The following is a 20,410-nucleotide window of genomic DNA, read 5'->3' on the forward strand; positions in this document are numbered from 1 at the left end:
GTAAGTAACCCATACCAAGTATTTCTTAATGTTGCAAAGATATTCCTACTACTCTGACGCAGGAAAAATATTAAAATCATCAAACATGAAATAAAAGGTGAGATACATATGAAACTTCAGAAAGCAGTAATATTCCTACACTGCCATATTTCTAGATGCAAGGCTTATGGACAAATAAGTGATTAGTAGAAGCAGCTAACATGCAAATATATTAGAAATTAAAATCACTTAATGATTCAGTCAGCACCACCCCTCTCCCCACCCCCCAGCCCACTAGTGGCCTAATAAGACTAAGGAGAAATGGTTTTTTTCTGATCATTAATATTACTTTATTGTCTACTACTCCTTTACATGCAATGCCTGGCATTCAATAAAAAAACTTAAGAAACATGCAAAGAAGCAAGAAAATGTGGAACTCATTGTTATAAGGAAGCCTTCAAGAAAACAGTCGCACAAACAGAATGTAAGAATCATCAGGTAGGGATTTTAAAATAACCATGAAAAGTACGTTAAAGCATGTAGTGCAAAAGGTAGATCATGTATACAAAGAGATAGGGAATTTGGGTACAGAGAGAGTATATGTGTAGGGGTGTGCATGTATATGTAAGTGCTAGAAATTTTTTAAAAAATCAAAAAATGAGTATAAGAGATAAAAAAAACTCTTATAAAAAAAGAAATTCTTCTTCTTATTATTATTATTTTATTTTATTTTTTTTGAGACAGAGTTTCGCTCTTGCTGCCCAGGCTAGAATGGCATGATCTCAGCTCACTGCAACCTCTGCCTCTTGAGTTCAAGGGATTCTCCTGCCTCAGCCTCCCAAGTAGCTGGGATTATAGGCGCCCGCCACCACACCCAGCTAATTTTTTGTATTTTTAGTAAAGACAGGGTTTCACCATGTTGGCCAGGCTGGTCTCGAACTCCTGACCTCAAGTGATCCACTCATCTCAGCCTCCCAAAGTGCTGGGTTTATAGGTGTGAGCTATCACCCCAGGCCAAGAACTCTTTCAAAGGACTTATCAGCAGATTATCATAGTAAATAATCAGTGAAGTTGAAGTTAGGTTAACAGAAATTATCCAAACTATACTATAAAGGGCTGGGAGGAGAAGGAGCGTGTGGAAAGAGTCATGTGAAACCTAAGAGATGCCATGAAATGGTTTAATACTTAATATACATGTAACTGGAGTACCAGAAGAGAAAGAAGTAGAGGAAATGATAGAGAAATAATGTGAAGAGACATAGCAAAGAATTTCTGAGTTGATGATCTAGATCTACCTAAACCCCAAGACATTAGCAAACCCTAACCAAGATAAATACAAAGGAAACCACATTTAAGACACCTCACAGTCAAACTGCTAAATAATAAAGGTGGAGGCAGGGTGGGGAGAATGGTGGGGAGAATGGGGAGTAACTGCTTAATGGGTATGAGGTTTTATTCCGGGTTGATGAAATGTTTTGGATCTACACAGTGGTGGTAGATGTACAATACTGTGGAAGTACTGTCCCTGAATTATTTAAAATGATTACTTTTGTTATATGCAATTCACCTCAATAAAAAACTGAGGGAAAAAGACATAAATATATAATTCTCAAAAATAACATGTAACATGACCCTTTAACATATGAAGATGTTCAGTTTCACTCATCATAAGAGAAATGCAAATTAACACTATGCCAACATACAATTTCCCACCCATCAGGTTGGCAAAAGGTCAAAAGCTTAAAACTACAGTATTTGTCAGGGCTGTGCATAAACAGGCACTTTCATACACTGCCAGTAGACAGACAAAACAGTGCAACCCTTATAGAAGAATATAGTAATGACTGTGGCAGACAGACCCTGTAGTGGTGCTCCCACGCTTCCTACCTCCTGGTCCCCATGTCTTGCTTCTAACCAACAGAATATGGCAAAGGTGATGAGATGTCCCTCCTGTGATTGTCATTATTATTATTATTGAGACCGGGTCGTGCTCTGTTGCCCAGGCTGGAATGCAGTAATGTTATCACTGCAACTTTGAACTCCTGGGCTCAAATGAGCCCCTTGCCTGGCATCCACCTCCAGAGTAGCCAGGACTATACAAGTGCATGCCACCTCACCTGGCTAATTTTCAAATTTTTAGTAGAGATGAGGTCTCACTACGTTGCCCAAGTTGGTCTTGAATTCCTGGCCTCAAGTGATTCTCCCATCTTGGTCTCTCAAAGTACTGGGATTATAGACATGAGCCTTGACACCCAGCTCTATGACTGTTCAACACTGTAAGACGGTTGACAGCTTGCTTGATCTAGACACCCTCCTTGCTGGCTTGATGAAGTGTTCCTTTTGGGAAAGACAAGGAACTGTGGGTTGCCTCTAGGAGATGAGGCAGGCTTCCAACTGACAAACAGAGAGCAGCTAAGACCCTCAGTCCAACAGCCACAATGAAAACAATTCTGCCTCAGTACTACAACTGCAATTAAACAAAATGAAATATGAGTGACAGATTCTTCCCCAGTCAAGTCTCCAGGTGAAAACACAGCCCAGCAGACACGTGGATTGCTGCCTTGTAAGCTCTTACACAGAAGAACCAGTTAAGCCAAGCCCAGACTCCTGACCCATAGAAACTGAAATCAATGTGTTATGCAGCAATCCCACTTCTAAGAATTTAAATTAAACAGACACTCTCCTGCACACATACCCGATGAAAGGAACTGAGATTTTTCTGCTAGCAAATGTGAGCTTCAAGGTCTTGATGCCAAACACTATACATCCTTGACCATTTGAGATGTGACTGAATATCACTTATATCTGAGCTCTGAATGTACATTAATATGTTGGGTCAGTTAAGAGCCCACGTACTGAGGGTCTTCAAGTTTTGGGGTTTTTTTGTTGTTGTTTTTTCTTTGAGATAGCCTTGCTCTATTGGCCAGGCTGGAGTTCAGTGGCAGGATCTTGGCTCACTGCAACCTCTGCCTCCCGGGTTCAAACAATTCTCCTGCCTCAGACTCCCGAGTAGCTAGAATTACAGGTGTGCACCACCATGCCCAGCTAATTTTTGTATTTTTAGTAGAGACAGGGTTTCCATGTTAGCCAGGCTGATCTCGAACTCTTGACCTCAAGTGATCCATCCGGCTCAGCCTAAGTGCTGGGATTACAGGCGTGAGCCACCACGCCTGGACAGGTCTTCAAGGTTTAAGAATTTTTTAAAAATTAGAGCTCCATTTTTCTTCAGAATGATCCATGCCCAAATACAGAACCATGTTGACAGTGGGTTACAGAGTTTGCATGGCAAAGTTCAAGTTGTTACACTGTGTTTTTAAAAAATCTTATGTATATGTACTGTTAAATCAGAGACCATGAGATCTACTTATCAGAACCAGGAAGAGAAATTCTTCAGAGCTAGTTCAACTGATACTTCTTTTCCTCAAAACTTGGTGGACTGTCGGGGAAAGGGCCCCACAATTTTTTGTCTTTGTTATTAGCTCCAATTCTCATAAGTATATACAGGCCCTATAATTGCAGCAGAAAAAAATGTATGATGGAAAATTTCCATAACCCACGCACTGAGACCTGAAAAATCATCCTTACTGGGTATCATTTACTATGGTGCAATTAAGTGCCAACCGATATTTCTCACCATGGACTGGCAGGAACTGCTGCAAAGAAAAATAAACAGATCCTTCTGCATTATTTATATTCTAAAATTTGGTAAGGGGAAATCAGGAGAAATTACTTCTGAAATTATATTATGGATTTTTTAAAAGATTATCAAATAAAGTTATTTTTAAATAACATTATACCTCCAATAATATAAAAATACGTATGCATAAAGTTATTAATTTTAGCATTATGTATAATTGCTAGATACTGCCAACTACCTAAATAGCCTAATGTAGGAGAAAGTTGGTTGAATAAACTATGATACATCCAAATAACAGAGTAATCTTCAGCTGGGAAAAAAAAATGACTGAAGATCTCTGTGAACTGATAGCATAGCTATTTCCAGGATACACTAAGTGAAAAAAGCAAGGTACAGAATACATGTATGGTATATTATCTTTTGTGGATGACCAAAGGGTAATTATAAAGAAAAAGAAAAGGGCCAGGCACAGTGGTTTATGCCTGTAATCCCAACATTTTGGGAGGCAGAGGCAGGAGGATCACTTGAGGCCGGGAGTTCAAGACCAGCCTGTTCAACATAGCAAGACCCCTGTCTCTACAAAAAATATTAAAAAATTAGCTGGGAGGCTGAGGTGGGGGGAGTACTTGAGCCCAGGAGTTTAAGGCTACAGTGAGCTACGATAACACCACTGCACTACAGCCTGGATGACAGAGCAACACTTTGTGTCAAAAAAAAAAAAGAGAGAGAGAGAGAGAAAAAAAGAAACACATCTACTTACTTAAAAAAAAAAAAAAAACCCCGAAGAATAAAAGGATGAATAAACAAGATGCCAATGATATTGATTATCCAAATGGGGTATAGAATAAAGGGAGGGAATAAAACACTAGGAGGCTGAGGATTAAAGGGAGAGCTAATTTGGGTAAACTGCAAAGAATAAATTCACTATACAACCTTAGTCTAAGGGAAAAATAACTATTAGCAAATCCCGAACTCCTTTTAGTAGGTTTCTTTTTCACAGAGGTATGGATGAAGCAATTCTGAAACCATTCTGTGTGCACTGTAGACAACTGGGCGAATAAGTAAATGTACTGATGTTGTTGGAAGCGAGATAAACAGATACAGAAAAGAGGGAAAACCAAGGACAACTCTGTAGAGTTGGGACTGGAATTAAGAGTTATCAGTATGAACCACAGTAAATTATGAAACTTGAATATAGACTGTAAATTACCTAACAGTATTCAGGGTTAAATTTCCTCAATGGTTTCAGACACACACATACATAATGCAAGGGAAAGAGGGAGGGAGGGAAGAAGGAAGAGGAAACAATAAAAGCAAATGTGGCAAAATGTTAAAAACTGGTGAATTCAGGTACAAAGTATAAGTGAATTCAGGAGGTCTCCATATAATTCATGCAATTTATCTGTAATTTTAAAGTTATTTCAAAATAGTTAAAACAGCCGGGCACAGTGGTAGGTGTCTGTAATCCCAGCTACTCGGGAGGCTGAGGAACGAGAATCACTTGAGCCCAGGAGGCAGAGGTTGCAGTAAGCAGTGCCACTGCACCCCAGCCTGGGCAATAGAGTGAAAAATAAAAATAATAAATAAATAAATAAATAAATAATAATCAATAAAATAAAATGTCCCAACAAAAAATAGAGAGAAGAGACACATACGTATTGAAATTTCTGAAAGCATATACTCAAACGTAAAGTTGTCAATCAATAAGGAGGCGAAGGAGAGGAGGAAAAGGAGCCTCTCTAAAAGATCTTTAAATAAGACTGAATTCCATCTAATAGCTTTCGTTAAATATATACCCCTAAATCAGGGGTTCCTAACCTGGGACAGAGGTTAGGTGGATTAAATTCTATCCATCAAGAGGTCTGTGGATAGAATTCACTGAGTCTCTGAAGGGAATGGGAAAAAATTACATTTTAATTTCAGAAACTGATTTTTTTTCTTCAATTACGGATGCAGGCAACAAACAACAATAGTTTTAGCAATACCTATGACTTTATCACGAAGAGAAATCACACATATTTTCACTTCACATTAGGTGAAGTTCTCAAAACAGTGTATATCCCATTCAGCATTTTCATAATACAGTAATTACACTTGTAGCTAAATTGTATTTAAAGTCATATATGATTTAAAAAAACATGCATCACAAATTTACTGTTTAAATATTTTGATAACTGTATTTCAAAATCACTGTTTTCTTTGTAATCATATGCACTTAATAAATTTATTCACTTAAAATTGTTATTCTGGGCCAGGTGAGGTAGCTCACACCTGTAATCCCAGCACTTTGGGAGGAAGACACAGGCGGATCACTTGAGGTCAGGAGTTCGAGACCAGCCTGGCCAACATGGTGAGCCCATGTCTCTACCAATAACATAAAAATTAGCCAGGTGTGGTGGTGTAAGCCTGCAGTCCCAGCTACTTCGGAGTCTGAGGCATGAGAATCACTTGAACCCAGGAGGCAGAGGTCGCAGTGAACCAAGACCACACCACTGCACTCCAGCCTGGGCAAGAGAGTGAGACTGTCTCAAAAAAAAAAAAAAAAAATTATTCTGAAAAGCAGACCATGGGCTTCAGACTGACCAATGGTTCCAAGGCACAAAAAAGTTAAGAATCTCTGCTTGCTCAGAGGTACAGATCCCTCACTTGTTTACAACTATGTCATAATGAGGGGAATTAAAAGTTTACTTTTTTTGCTTTGCCATAAAGCAAATTATAAAAAGATACACATCATTGATAATTTTCGATCTAACCTTATTATTTAATTTCTAAGTAATTTCCCCTAAGCACCAGCACAAAAAATATTCAAAATAATAACTGTAATCTCACACAGAGCATCCAATAACAAATGTAACACTTACACATGTAAAACATACAGACACACAGCAACTATAACAATGAAGCAAGACTGTGAAACATTTTATCAAGAAACTCAAGTGTTCATACACTTTAAAAACTTGGTTAAAAACAAGGTACTATTTACCATCTCTCTTTTGGAAAATTTTTTAAAATTTCTTTAATGATTGGCTGGTAACAGGCATCCCTTTCTGCTTTCCCAGTTTCACTCCAGTCTCTCACAAACTGTTTCAACGTGGATTTTAACTTATCCATGTCAAATGTAGATGCTGGCATAATCTTTCCATTCCCCTGTTTAAAAAACAGACATCAATTAGCTTCTGAGAGAGTAATCCACTTATATTATGCTTAAATAGACATGCTACTAAGGGGCTATATAGGTGGTTTAGTGGATAAATCACTAGCCTCTCACCTCAACTGGGGTTCAAGTGCAGCTTGAGATCCTAAATGAAAAGAGTTTGGTGGTCTCACTGCTACCCTCAAAAGATTAAGGTCCATTAATCATAAAACCACCATATAATTAAGCAGTCTTTACTCAGGAGAGGACCAAACTGAGCTGCTATGGAGACCGAACATCCTCTCTAAGAGAGGGAAGAAAGTCCCTCCAGGTCATTGATGGGGCAGCACGGAGAGGCTCACACTGGAGTGGCCCAACTGTATCCATCCTGTGGATACAAAAAGAGGACTTCAGTGTCTATGTACTGCCAGTCCCTTGAGATTTATAAGTGAAAACAATTTCTTACAATAAAAGATGAACAGCAATAGATACAAGACACTGAAAAAATACGAGTTAAGCAAGGGAAATTAATTTCCAGCTAGTAAAGTTGCTTTTAAAAATTTAAGTCACTAACCCTGTATCCCAAAACAGAACATTATGTTAAAATGCATCAAAATCCCAACAGTTATATTAGTACTTAAAAAAGGAAAACCAGTGAACAGATCCAGTCTCTGGCTATTAAGCCTAATCAAATGACTGAACATTTAAGTTAAAACTTTCTGAGTAGAGCAAATAGCCTGTGCCAGATTATAAAAATGAAATCCAGAAAATAAAAGCCCTCAAAATACAGAGGTTGACCCTAAAATAAACACAAATAGAACAAACTTTCACATACATCTTCTCCATATTCTTTATTTTCAAACATATGTATGCAATCATTCACAATGGTCAGTAGTATTTCTTGATTATGATCAATGCATTTCCGGATCTTGTCCAAGTGAAGAAGAAACTGAGGAAGTAGTTTCTGTTGGTTAGCTGGAAGTGATCGAAACTGTCTTTCTGTTCGGTTCACTCGCTCATGCATACTGGTGCTAAAACATAAAAGGTGTTTTTTAAATTCACAAAAGAATTCTCACCAGAGGCCAATCTTACTTTAAGGTTGTCTTTCTGTACAATTATTTCCTTATTATGCTGGATACTGTCCTATCATTTACAATCTGTTGCCTTTAAAAAGGCATTAACTTAGAAAGTTGTAAATGTTTTTACTTTATTACAAATCCTTCTCTAAGCAACCAAAACACAAATGGTTTATCACTAGTAAAAGTAAACATATGCACCAATTAGAAGAGGAGAAAGAAGATTAATATACAATTAATTTATTTTTGTGTTTTAAACTTAAAATTTTCAGCAAAACCAGCTTTAGATTTTTCCATCTTTAAGTAGCAAAATAAATACTGCTATGAAATTATAATACACACAAAATATGTCCTGAAATTAACTAAAAGCTAACCAGGTTGAATTTTTTAAAATATCATAGAAGATCTTATATACTACAAATTACTAAGCAAATAAAAAATTAAAATTCTGTAGTGTTTTACTTAACAATACCCACAATTTGCATTCCAAAAACGAACCCAAAGGTCACTTGGGGGACTACTTATTAATAAAACCAGAAAATAGAACATCATTTTTACTTATATTTACTTATTATTATTATTTTTAAGAGGGATTTTCGTTCTTGTCGCCCAGGCTGGAATGCAGTGGCACAGTCTCGGCTCACTGCAACCTCTGTCTCCCAGGCTCAAGCCATCCTCCCACCTCAGCCTCCCAAGTAACTGGGACTACAGTCATGTGCCACCACACTTGGCTAATATTTTTGTATTTTTTTGTAAAGATGGGTTTCATCATGTTGCCCAGGCTGGTCTCAAACTCCTGGGCTCAAGCAATCTGCCTGCCCGGGTCGCCCAAAGTACTGGGATTACAGACATGAGCCACCATGCCTGGCCATAAGAACATCATTTTTAAAAGTTAAATATATACTCACAGTATATCATTTTTACGTTGACAAGATGGCCAAAATTTAAAATCCTGACTATATCAAATTTTGGTGATTGGTGAAAATATGGTGTAATTAGGACATTTACACACTAATGGTAAGTGCATACATCAGTGCAACCACTTTGGAAAATTAAATTTAGAGCATTACCTAGTACAACTTAGCATGGTACTTGCCTTATGACCTAGCAATTATATCCTAGAAACTCTTGCAAATGGGCCCCACGAAACATGAACAATCTTTGTCATAGCACTGTTAGAGATAAGAAACAGGCAGGCGCAGTGGCTCATCCCTGTAATCCCTTGGCACTTTGGGAGGCCAATATGGGCAGATCACTTGAGGTCAGAAGTTCAAGACCAGCCTGGCCAACACAGTGAAACTCCATCTCTACTAAAATATAAAAATTAGCTGGGCATGGTGGCGCCCACCAGTAATCCCAGCTACTTGGAAGGCTGAGGCAGGAGAATCGCTTGAACGCGGGAGGCAGAAGCTGCAGTGAGCCGAGATTGCACCACTGCGTTCCAGCCTGGGCGACAGAGTGAGACTCCATCTCATAAAAAAAAAAAAAAAAAAAAAAAAGGAACAAAATATCTGGAAACAACCCAAAGGTCTATTATCAGAAATTATCATATAGTTACTGTAGAATGAACAAATTACAGTATAGTTATACAGTGGAATGCAGCGAAATGAGTAAATTACAGCTCATACAATGAGGACTAAACGCTGATCTTTTTTATTTTTTCTCTCTTCTCCAAGTTCCTAAGAGGCCTGGGGCGTCATGCCTTACAAATTATAAAATCTCGTTGGACAGGTTTTTATTAACCCTATATAATATGGCTTACTTTCCAACCTAACTCTGGTATGGCATCTTATGACAAATAGCAGATTCAGAAGGAAATCAGAATATTTTACCCCAAAATATATTTGACATTTTGAAATGGCTGCCACATGGCCAATGGATTTCAATGGCCCCACAAAGCCATGTTTCCTAGGAGAAATATGCATCTGTCAAGAATCTCCATTAATGCAACCAGGCCTTCCCTTTCTAGGCCTTACCTGGATCCAGGAGAGATTCACTGAGAGCCTGACAACATTAAAGTCTAAAAAGTAACATTTAGTATCTCTTCCCTCTTAGGACTGCTACCTAGGAGGCTTCATTTAACTTAACAAGAACCTTGGCCTTCACAAGCCCCTTATCTTAACTCAAGCATTCCTTTCTACTTACCATAGCTTACCTCTATCAACCAACTACCAACTGAAGAATCCTTAAAACCCACCTATGACTTGGAACCCCCTCTTTAAGATGTCCTACCTTTTGGGTGAGATCAATGTATACCTTCCATGTAATTCCTGTATCTCTAAAACATATAAAACCAAGCTGTAACCTGACTACCTGGGGCGCACTTTGTCAGGGTCGTCTGAGATCGTGTAACCACAGGCTGCGGTCACTATCATATTGGCCCAGAACAAACCTCTAAATATATTTTGGCAGAAATTGGCTACTCCCATCACCATCTGGATAACCTCAAGAACATATACATTTGTTGAAAACAACTGCTGGAAAATACATAATGTACAATTGCATTTCATAGAAAACTAAATATTATTTAGGGACTGAGCATATGTGGAAAAACTACAAAGAAAGCAAAGAAGTAAAAATTCAGGTTAATGATTCTGAGGGTGAAAGAGACAGGATAATGTTTTTTTAAAAACTAGGTGATTGATAAGTGTTCACTGTATCATTCCTTACATTTTATATCTATATATGTATGTGTGTATGTTTAAATGTTCTTTGGTATTAATTCAATATTAAATGAAAATGGAAGTATTTTTCATTTTCTATTTCATTTTCTTTTTCTTTTCTTTTTTTTTTTTTTTTTTGAGATGGAGTCTTGCTCTGTTGCCCAGGCTGGAGTGCAGTAGCGCGATCTCGGCTCACTGCAACCTCCCCCTCCCAGGTTCAAGCAACTCTCCTGCCTCAGCCTCCCCAGTAGCTGGGACTACAGGCACGTGCCACCATGCCCAGCTAATTTTTGTATTTTTAGCAGAGACGGGGTTTCACCATACTGTCCAGGATGGTCTCCATCTCTTGACCTCATGATCCGCCTGCCTCCGCCTTCCAAAGTGCTGGGATTATAGGCGTGAGCCACCGCGCCCAGCCTTCATTTTCAATTTCACTTTCATTTTCAATATCTTTGTCATTTGGTTTCTTAAATCTTTATTCATCCAAACAATTTTCTTATTTTTACCCTCTGCCAAATTATTCCAACTGCCGAACAGTAATGAACTTCAGAAGAAGCTCCTGACAAGCAAAAACCTGGCTGGTCGCGTTTTTACAAGCTTGTGTTTGGTGGCTTGGTGTGGGGGGCCCTTAGGGATAAGGTGAAGAGATCCACTGACAACCCCCTCTGGAGAGAGTATAATAATGAGCTTTGAAGTCAGAAAGATCTGGGATGAAATCCAGGTTATGACACCTATTTGCCACATGACACCAGGCAAATTACCTCCTTCCTTTGTCCAACTCTCATATACAGAAGCAAGATAAGAATGAACAATGATGATGATCATGGAAGCTACCATTTATTGAGGTTTAATAAATACCAGGGACTAAACCAAGTCAGTTAATACTGATTATTCCGAAAGATCTTCATAATTAGGTAGGTAGCATTACGTTCTTCTGCCTAGCAGACAGGGTTTCATTGGAAATAACGTACTCAAAAGATTTAGCCCAATAGCTGAAAACACAGCAAGCACTCGAAATATATATACTATATATATACCTACTGTTTAATATACTTTATAGAGTATATATAGAATATACTGTATAGTAGTATATATATACTACTATATACATACCATATACATTATATACATAGTATATATCTACTATATACAGTATATATACTATATACGTAGTATATATAGTATAAATAGTATATATAAATAGTATATATAGTATAAATATATATACTATATATAATCTACTGTTCAAAAAGGAGTAGGTATATCTCATTTATATCACTAAAATGTTCAAAGTATGAAAAATGTAGAAATTAAAAGTACTCAGGGAAAGAAGGCCTAATAATTCCTCTTCTAGAGGGAACCACTTCTAACCTTTTGGCACATTTCCGTTTTGCTTAATACAAAGTTGCAGTGGCTCATGCCAGTAATCCCAGTATTTTGGGAGGCCAAGGTGGGAAGCCTGTTTGAGGCCAGGTGTTCAAAACCAGCCTGGACAATATAGCAAGACCTTCCTCTCTACAAAAAAATAAAAAAAACAAAATTAGCCAGGCGTGGTGGTGCATGCCTGTAGTCTCACCTACTTGGGAGGCTGAGGTAGGAGAATTGCTTTAGCCCAGGAAGTCAAGGGTGCAGCAAGCCATGATTGTGTCACTGCACAATCATGCAGTGACAGAGCAAAAACCCTGTCTCCAAAAAAGAGAAGAAAAAAAAAAGTCATCTAGCATCTTACTTTTTTTAAGCTGAATATTGGCAAATTATAATTGTCTATATTTGTGGGGTACAAAGTGGATGCTCATCATTCCATCTTAGGTAACCAACAGTTACTTAGCTATTTCCCAACTACTGGGCATTTAGATACTCACTTGTTTTTATGATGAACATTTTGTGTTCAAAATCTGTCTATAATTTAGGAAAAAAATTAGCATAAATTCTCAAAACCAGAATTACCAGGTGAGAAGGAATACTTTTTTTTTTTTTTTTTGGAGATGGAGTCTCACTCTGTCACCTAGGCTGGAGTACAGTGGCATGATCTCAGCTCACTGCCAGCTCTGCCTCCCAGCTTCAAGCGATTCTTCTGGTTCAGTCTCCCAAGTAGCTGGGACTACAGGTGCACACCACCATGCCCGGCTAATTTTTATATTTTTAGTAGAGATGGGGTTTCAACATGTTGGTCAGGCTGATCTTGAACTCCTGACCTGAAGTGATCTGCCAACCTTGGTCTCCCAAAGTATTGGGATTATAGGCGTGAGCCCCTACACCTGGCCATGAGTTAGTATTTTTAAGGCTCTTGATATAAAATGATGTGCAAAAAGACTCCATAAATTTACATTCCTAACAGCAGAGTATGACATTAAAGGAACTAAAATGGCCACATCAAGTTAGGCAAACAGCAGAGCTTCAACAGTTTACAATTCACTGTCAACAGACTGAATAGCCTCACAGAGCTTTCTTCCTCGTGTTTACTCCCGGGCTCTGGATGCCCCACAACTTCCCTCTCACCACACCTCAAAACTCATATCCAAAGTGAACTTAGCACATGCCCCACAAAAACCTGCCCTCCTTCCTTCATGGCTAAGATTAACAAACGCGCCCAAGTTAGAAATTAAAGGAGTCATCAGCCGGCCATGGTGGCTCACGCCTGTAATTGCAGCACTTTGAGAGGCCGAGGTGGGCAGATCACTTCAGGTCAGGAGTTCGAGATCGAGACCATCCTGGCTAACACGGTGAAACCCTGTCTATACTAAAAATACAAAAAATTAGCCGGGCATGGTGGCATGCGCCTGTAATCCCAGCTACTTGGGAGGCTGAGGCAGGAGAATCGCTTGAACCTGGGAGGCAGAGGTTGCAGTGAGTTGAGATTGTGCCACTACACTCCAGCCTGGGTGACAGAGCGAGACTCAAAAAAAAAAAAAGAAATTAAGGAGTCATCCTAAATGCCTCTTCTCCTAGTCCCACAATCAATAAGCCCAGGATACTTTTCAATTCTACTTCCTAACTCCTCCCCTGCCCTTCCTGCCCCACCTCTAATCAGAAGAATTATTCTAAAACACAAGTGTCATCTTGGTCATTTTTCAATATCTCTGTATTTCAGCATATGTAAAAAGCAATAAATGTTCAGTTACATTCCAACGGGTGCCACTTTTGGTTTTCCATGGAGACTACTTATCACCAAGTAATATCAAGGTTGCAAGGGTGAGTTGAGATGAGTTATAGATTGGTTACAAGAGCTGTGAATTTTGGATACAGAAGTAACTACACAGAGCAGGATGAGATCCTTAAACCCCTGGTTACTTAATGGTGTGCAAAGCTGCCATAACATACATCCACCAGTGACTCTTAAAATAGGTGGGATCTTACTAAAGTTGAGAATATAGTCCAATCCTTATTATACCCTTATAACTGGGGCTAACTTCACTATCCTGCACATGCTTACCCTATCAGAATTGCTTTAAGGCAGGGGCCCATTTGCTACTTGGTTTTTGTACAGTCTTATTGGTACACAGCCACACTATTTGATTACACAAAGCCTAAGGCTCCTTCCATTCAAGGGCAGGGTTGATGAATTGTAACAAGAGACCACTTGGCCTTCAGAGCTTAAAATATTTACTGCCTGGCCCTTTTAAGAAACTCTGCCAAACCTGCTTTGAAGGAGTATTTTACAAAAATCAGACTCTCCTTGGTTCTGAACTAAGTCAGCATCAGGAGGTGACATCCTCTTGCTGGTAAGAGGAGAAAGTAAACTTAGTGGCCATTTTTCCCCAATGGCGGTATCTCTACCTCCAACTCTCTCTAGAAACCTGGTGTCAGCAGTGACCTCAACTCTGATTTAGTCACCTGTCATCAGGGTGAGCCCATACCAGGTCTGATCTAAAGGCCATGGTCACAGGCCCATTCCTCTGCACCTAGTTGAACTACTCTAGGAAATCCAAATAGAAAAAAAACATAACTTATCAGAAATAAAGCCTGGCCTGTCTTGATTCATTTTAAATCTTTATTAAATACCTAACATTAAATTTGTCTTACTAGTATAACTCCTCATTAATGCACAGTAAAATTTTAGGTAATGATTTTGGATTTTAGGTCAGATTCTACCACAACTGGATTGTGTAACCCTGAGCAAGTTGCTAACCGCTTTGTGTCTATCCACATCCTCACCTGTAAAAATTAGCTCTAAATCTCAATATTAAAAAATCTCACCCCGTTGTTTCTAAAAGTAAGAAGTTTCTGAAAAGACTTTCAGCTTTTCAACTCTAGTGTTTTCTATGTGCTGAGGTGCTTCATTCATAACAAGACTGGGTTATAAAACTAACATTTTTGCTATTCAATACAAATGAGCTATATCCATTTTTACCTTAATGAGAATGTCATCTAAGCAAAATCTGTAGGAATCACAAAACTGAGACCCATTAGAAAGAGAAAATATTAATCAAAAGGCATTCCTTGCTTTATGACCTTTTATCTAAATCTCCTACATATTAACTAAAAGACATTTTGCAGTAAAATTGAACCCTGCAAAATCTGGACATACAGCTGACCCTTGAACAATACTTGGGTCAGGCGCACCAACATCCTGTGCAGTTGAAAACCCACACCTAACTTTGATTCACCAAAAATTTAACTACTAATAGCCTACTACTGACCGAAAGCCTTACCAATAACATAAACAACTGACAGACATGTTGTATGTTAATATATTACGTACTATATTCTTACAATAAAGCTAAAGAAAATATTAAGAAAGTCGTAGGAAAGGGAAAATACATTTACACTACTGCACTGCATTTATCAATACTGTAAGTTTACATTATTTGATTACAAGATGAATCCTCTGTCTGAAATGGGGTTGGGTGGCAACCTCCAGCTGCAGACCTCTAGCTACAGTACATATCAAACAAATCAACTTTTTCTTGTAATGTCTTGACTTTTCTCTGCTTCTTGGGAGCACTTGCAGCATCACCAGTGTCACATCAGGTGGGACCCATGGTGTTATTTAAGGTTTATGGTATTGCATTAAATTTGATGAAATCTGTTTACTGCTATACACAATTTACTTGACAGACAAAAGCAGAGTGATTATTTTAAGCAGATACTGGCAACATTTGAGCTTACTGCAAAAGCAACAGGAAGTGGCTACAAAATTATTACAGTAGTACTGTATCTACTACAGATAATTTTATGCAACTAAGATTTAATGCTACATCTTTGCTTGTTTACATTTATCTCAACTGCAAATAGCTCCATGTAAGATCTGTGTTTGTGTAAGTTTTGATAAATTTTAACTTTGTATAATAGATTTGTGTATATTTTATGGTAGTAAATGATAAACTAGTATCTACACATATGCATTCATGCCATAATTTTTTCTTAATTTTTTCACTATTTCTAGGCTATGCAAGTTTGCTAAGTTTTTCAAATTGTTGCAAATCTCAAAACAATTTTCCAATATGTTTATTTTAAAAAATTTGTGTATAAGTGGACCCGTGCAGTTCAGATCCATATTGTTTAAGGGTCAACTGTACTTGCTAAATGTGTAGAACAGGACTGTCCATCACAACCTACTTCGATAATGGAAAAGCTTTTATTTGCACTGTCCAATACAGCAGACTCTAGCCACACGTAGCTATTGAGCACCTGAAATATGGGTAGTGAAACTGAGCAACTAAATTTTAAAGCTTATTAAATACTAATTAATTTTAGCTTAAATTTATCCAGATATGATTAGTGGCTACAGTTTAAGTCCAGAAGATCACAAAATATTAGAATGTAACAATCCACTGTTCTCTGCTACATAAGCTTTCTGTACCCCTAGGCTTTAAGTGACATTTTAAAAAGCTTATTTTTGATGTTATACTATTTTCAGTCCAAGTATTTGAAGTGTTTCAAGAGAGTACATACAAATAAAAACGATTTTTTAAAAAAAATGAAATGTCCTGAATCCAACATTACACTGGTAAAGAAGAGAGTATAGGAAATAGTATCACAACCACTAGAATATTCACACAAGATCTCTTCTCTATATTGCCACACTTCAGTTCCTGATCAACCCCTACCCCAACAAAGTCCCATCCCATACTTACCCATAAATATCAATTTTAAATTGGTCCTATTAAAAGGAAGTACAACTACACACTTAACTAAATGGTCCACCATATTCCCAAGACATTTCCCAATATTCTTTCTAGATTTTTCAAAAGCAAAATGTACCAGACTTTTCTGTATCTCCCACTCTTAGCTGTCTGATGTTAGCTGCCTTTCCTAACTTTATGGTTCTTTCAGTCACAATTCCTGCATCAAATTCAATTCTCTGATGGTCTGCCTTGCTCCCTCTGTTACTACTAAATCCGGAGAAATAAAATATCCAAACTACTCTTTTGGGCTCCGTAAAGTAATGCTGTCCCTTGTCCCTATTTCTGGGTTTAATCAGTAAATTATTTCATCAAGATCTTCGAAGTTCAAAAGTTCCTATCACATATACAATCAGATTCCAAATAACTTTAAGCTTTCACTAAGCAAGCTTCTAAATTCAGACCAGTAAACTAATTTAACTATCAGTCAAAAACTTGACAGACTATTTGGGAATAAGAAATGTATTTCTTTGCTACTATTTGTTTTGTTAAAAACAGAGCTTAAACAACATATGCCAAACACTAGTGACATAAAAATAAATAAGACTCAGCCCCTGCCCTTGAGGAGGTCACAGCAAAGCAAGAGATTTATAAAAACAACTATAATACATAAGATGAACAATATAAAAAAACTTTGCATAAAGCACAGCAGGAACCCACCTATGGGAACAGGTTTACCTGCGTAGGAGGTCATGTCTGTCTGATTCCAATTGCAGCCTCAGAACATAGTCACCGGTGGACTCGTATCTCTTACGTGAATAAAAGTGTTATCTTCACCTGAAAATCCAGTTGATTTAAGTCCCTTTCAGCTCTTGGAATTATAATTTTGTGATTAAGCTACTTTAACATCTATCTAGAAGAAATGTGGAAGTTAGGGAGCTGTTTTTATGAATGAGGAGCATACTTAATGGTCCTACCTAGCACACCAGGGAGAATTAGATACAGATTTGCAGAAAAAAAGAACGTAAAGGCAGCTCTTATTGTGACTTCTCTCATTTCTCTCCTAATAATTAGCAAATTTTAGAATATCCGGACCACTTCCGCCCTTAATCACCCACCAGTTAAAGACACTGAGCAGCATCATTCAATCGCTCACACAAAAGTGCAAGTGCGTTCACAGCGCCAAAGAGGGGGTGGGTGGAAATCTTAAACTGCTCTTACAAGCACTGGTAACAGTTTGGGAAAATACGTCCTACAGCATCCCACGCGTAGGTGAACTTGGGCTCTCCGTGTGTTCAGTTTGGAGGACATCGACCACACACACCAATCAGCCCAGCAGTGGACGATTCTACCACCATCGTCTTCTATCTGAAATTGTTACAGCGCTTCTCCGGTCACCCCCATCGGCCTCAAAGCCAAACCTTTACGAGGACGGAGGCAGGAAAGCTAATCTGATCCTGAGGTCAGAAGACACGAGGCTGTGCAGCAGACGGCGCGGCGGACACGCGGGTGTGCAGCGCCGGGAGGGGCTGGGGTGGTGCGAGGTGACTCGGGGCCCGGAGGTCAGCTGCAGCAGCCGGGTCCCGACGCCTCGGAGGCGTGGTGGCGGGACGGCGAGCGCCCCCGTTCCGGCGGGTCCGCCGCCACCAGTGGGCGCCCCGACGGTCTGGGCCGGGGTCCGCCACGGGCTCCTTACCCGTAGTAGCGGAAGGCATTAATGATCTTCCAGAAGTGCTCACGCTCAAGCCTCTCCTCCTCCTCCTCGGTGCTGCGCGTGGCCGCCGCCGCTGCCGCCGAAACCGCCGCGGCCGAGCCCCAACGCCCAGCGGAAAACTGCACTTCCACCTCCTCGCTGCCACCGCCTCCTCCCCCGCAGCCCTCGGGCAGCCGGGAGGTGGGCGGCGGAGGGCGACGCCGTCGCTGCATCGCCGCCGCGGCCCTCGGCCTGGCTCGCTTGCGTCTCTCCGCGACCGACAGCGTGGTGGCGGCTTCTTGGCCTTCCTCTAGACGGCGCCCGCCGCGGACATGCCCCCAGCTCGCGGCGCGCTCCGCCCCCGCCACCCTCAGGCCTCCATCCGCGCTGGGCTCCGCCAGGTCTTCAGGGCTCCCAGAACCAACGCGCATGCGTGTGCCTTGGTACGCGGAGGGCCCGTGCGGTCTGCGCTCATTTGCTGCCGGGGTTTGGAGACAGCGCGCTGACGTCACAACGACGCTTCCAAGGGCGGGGCCGAGGCCCAGTGGTGGGGGGCAGAGGAGGAGCTCGTAGGTGGGGTGGGGTTGGCACTGTGGTTACCTGTGCGCGGCCGCGTGGGTGGGACTTAAGAGCTTGCGAGTGCCGGATTGTTGAGCTGGAGGGGCTGAACGCAGTCCCGGGCACTAGCAAGGACGGGAAAGGCAAAAGGGAAAAGTTCGGCTTTGATGATTTTATTCGGAATTTTTATTTCAGAAAGCCTAGAAGGAACGTCTTGTATCCACCCGAATTTAAGTTTTAATTCACTTCCTAAATGAATTCCTGTTTTTAATTACTTAAGGGGGTCGGAAGTGGGCGCCATCATCTTTTCACTTTTTTTTTTTTTTTTTTTCCCACTCTGTCGCTTAGGCTGGAGTGCAGTGGTGCGATCTCGGCTCACTGCAACCTCTGCTTCCTGGGTTCAAGCGATTCTTCTGCCTCAGCCTCCCGAGTGGCTGGGATTACAGGCGCGCGCCACCACGCCCGGCTTATTTTAGTATTTTTAGTAGAGATGGGGTTTCACCATGTTGGCCAGGCTGGCCTGGAATTCCTGGCCTCAGGTGATCCACCCTCCTCGGCCTCCCAAATTGCTGGGATTACAGGCGTGAGCCATCGCGCCCGTCCCATCGTTCCAGTCTTCAGGGGCTTGCGGCAGTCCTAATTCCTCCTTTACTGAGGATGGCAGCAGATGAGGAAAATGCAAGGACCTTCTATCCAGCACCTGGTCTTGGGAAGACCATGACACCTACCAGCATCTAAGGGTGGCTCTTGGGAAATAACTTATTCTGGGGCCGGGCGCGGCGGATCACGCTTGTAATCCCAGCACTTTGGGAGGCCTAGGTGGGCGGATGACGAGGTCAGGAGATCGAGACCATCCTGGCTTACATGGTGAAACCCCGTCTCTACTAAAAACACAAAAAATTAGCCGGGCTTGGTGGCGGGCGCCTGTAGTCACAGCTACTCCGGAGGCTGAGACAGGAGAACGGCGTGAACCCGGGAGGCGGAGTTTGCAGTGAGCCGAGATCGTGCCACTGCACTACAGCCTGGGCGACAGAGCGAGACTCCGTCTCAAAAGAAAAAGAAATAACTTATTCTGTTCAATTTAATCCACCACCCAGCAAATGAGTCTTACAAAGTAATGATAAAAGGGAAAGATTGCTATATTTGAGGGGTTAAATATGCCCAGTGACCACAAAGTCTGTTAAAAAGTTACAATCATATTGAAAGTGAAGTGGCTTCATATTTTCATAATTTAAATTAATAGTTGAAATAAAGGTAATGCTTAAAATGACTTAACATTTTTATATAAAAGTTTTCTAAAATGTGAGTCTATTAATAGTAATGCAGTAATACATGTTTCAAAATTCAAAAAGAAAGTGCAAAGGATTACAAATATGAATTGGAGACAGTCTCGCTCTGCTGCCCAGGCTGGAGTGCAGTGGCACGATCTCAGCTCACTGCAACCTCCCCGCCTTCCAGGCTCAAGCGATTCTCCTGCCTTAGCATCCCGAGTAGCTGGGATTACAGACATGCGCCATCACACCTGGCTAATTTTTTGTATTTGAAAATACTAAAGTAGAGACGGGATTTCACCATGTTGCCCAGGCAAGTCTCCCTGAACTCAGGC

At 40.3% G+C, this 20,410-nt stretch overlaps 1 protein-coding gene and 1 long non-coding RNA gene across 3 annotated transcripts in view; one reads left to right on the plus strand and one right to left on the minus strand.

Moving 5' to 3' along the window:
• Nucleotides 1-586, plus strand: part of LOC103891476 (uncharacterized) — a 61,182-nt gene extending 60,596 nt beyond the window's left edge. The window contains exon 4 of the long non-coding RNA XR_008509728.2: nt 386-586. This is a non-coding gene — a long non-coding RNA (uncharacterized LOC103891476). The remainder of the gene's footprint in view (nt 1-385) is intronic.
• CARNMT1 (carnosine N-methyltransferase 1) overlaps nt 1-18,756 on the minus strand; it is a 47,402-nt gene extending 28,646 nt beyond the window's left edge. Inside the window, exons 1-4 of one of the 2 annotated variants that reach the window (XM_054520052.2) lie at nt 17,775-18,173; nt 17,292-17,390; nt 7,585-7,780; nt 6,600-6,763 (exon numbers count right to left, since the gene is read on the minus strand). In XM_054520052.2, the coding sequence (XP_054376027.1) occupies nt 6,600-6,763; nt 7,585-7,773 (353 nt within the window). In that variant the 5' untranslated portion in view covers nt 7,774-7,780; nt 17,292-17,390; nt 17,775-18,173. Of the gene's footprint in view, nt 1-6,599; nt 6,764-7,584; nt 7,781-17,291; nt 17,391-17,774; nt 18,174-18,249 lie in introns of those variants that run through there. The other variant, XM_002819872.6, reaches the window with a different exon arrangement.
• Between the last annotated feature and the right edge of the window lie 1,654 nt (nt 18,757-20,410).

This window comes from Pongo abelii, chromosome 13 (genome assembly GCF_028885655.2).
Source record: "Pongo abelii isolate AG06213 chromosome 13, NHGRI_mPonAbe1-v2.0_pri, whole genome shotgun sequence".
Taxonomy (NCBI): domain Eukaryota; kingdom Metazoa; phylum Chordata; class Mammalia; order Primates; family Hominidae; genus Pongo; species Pongo abelii.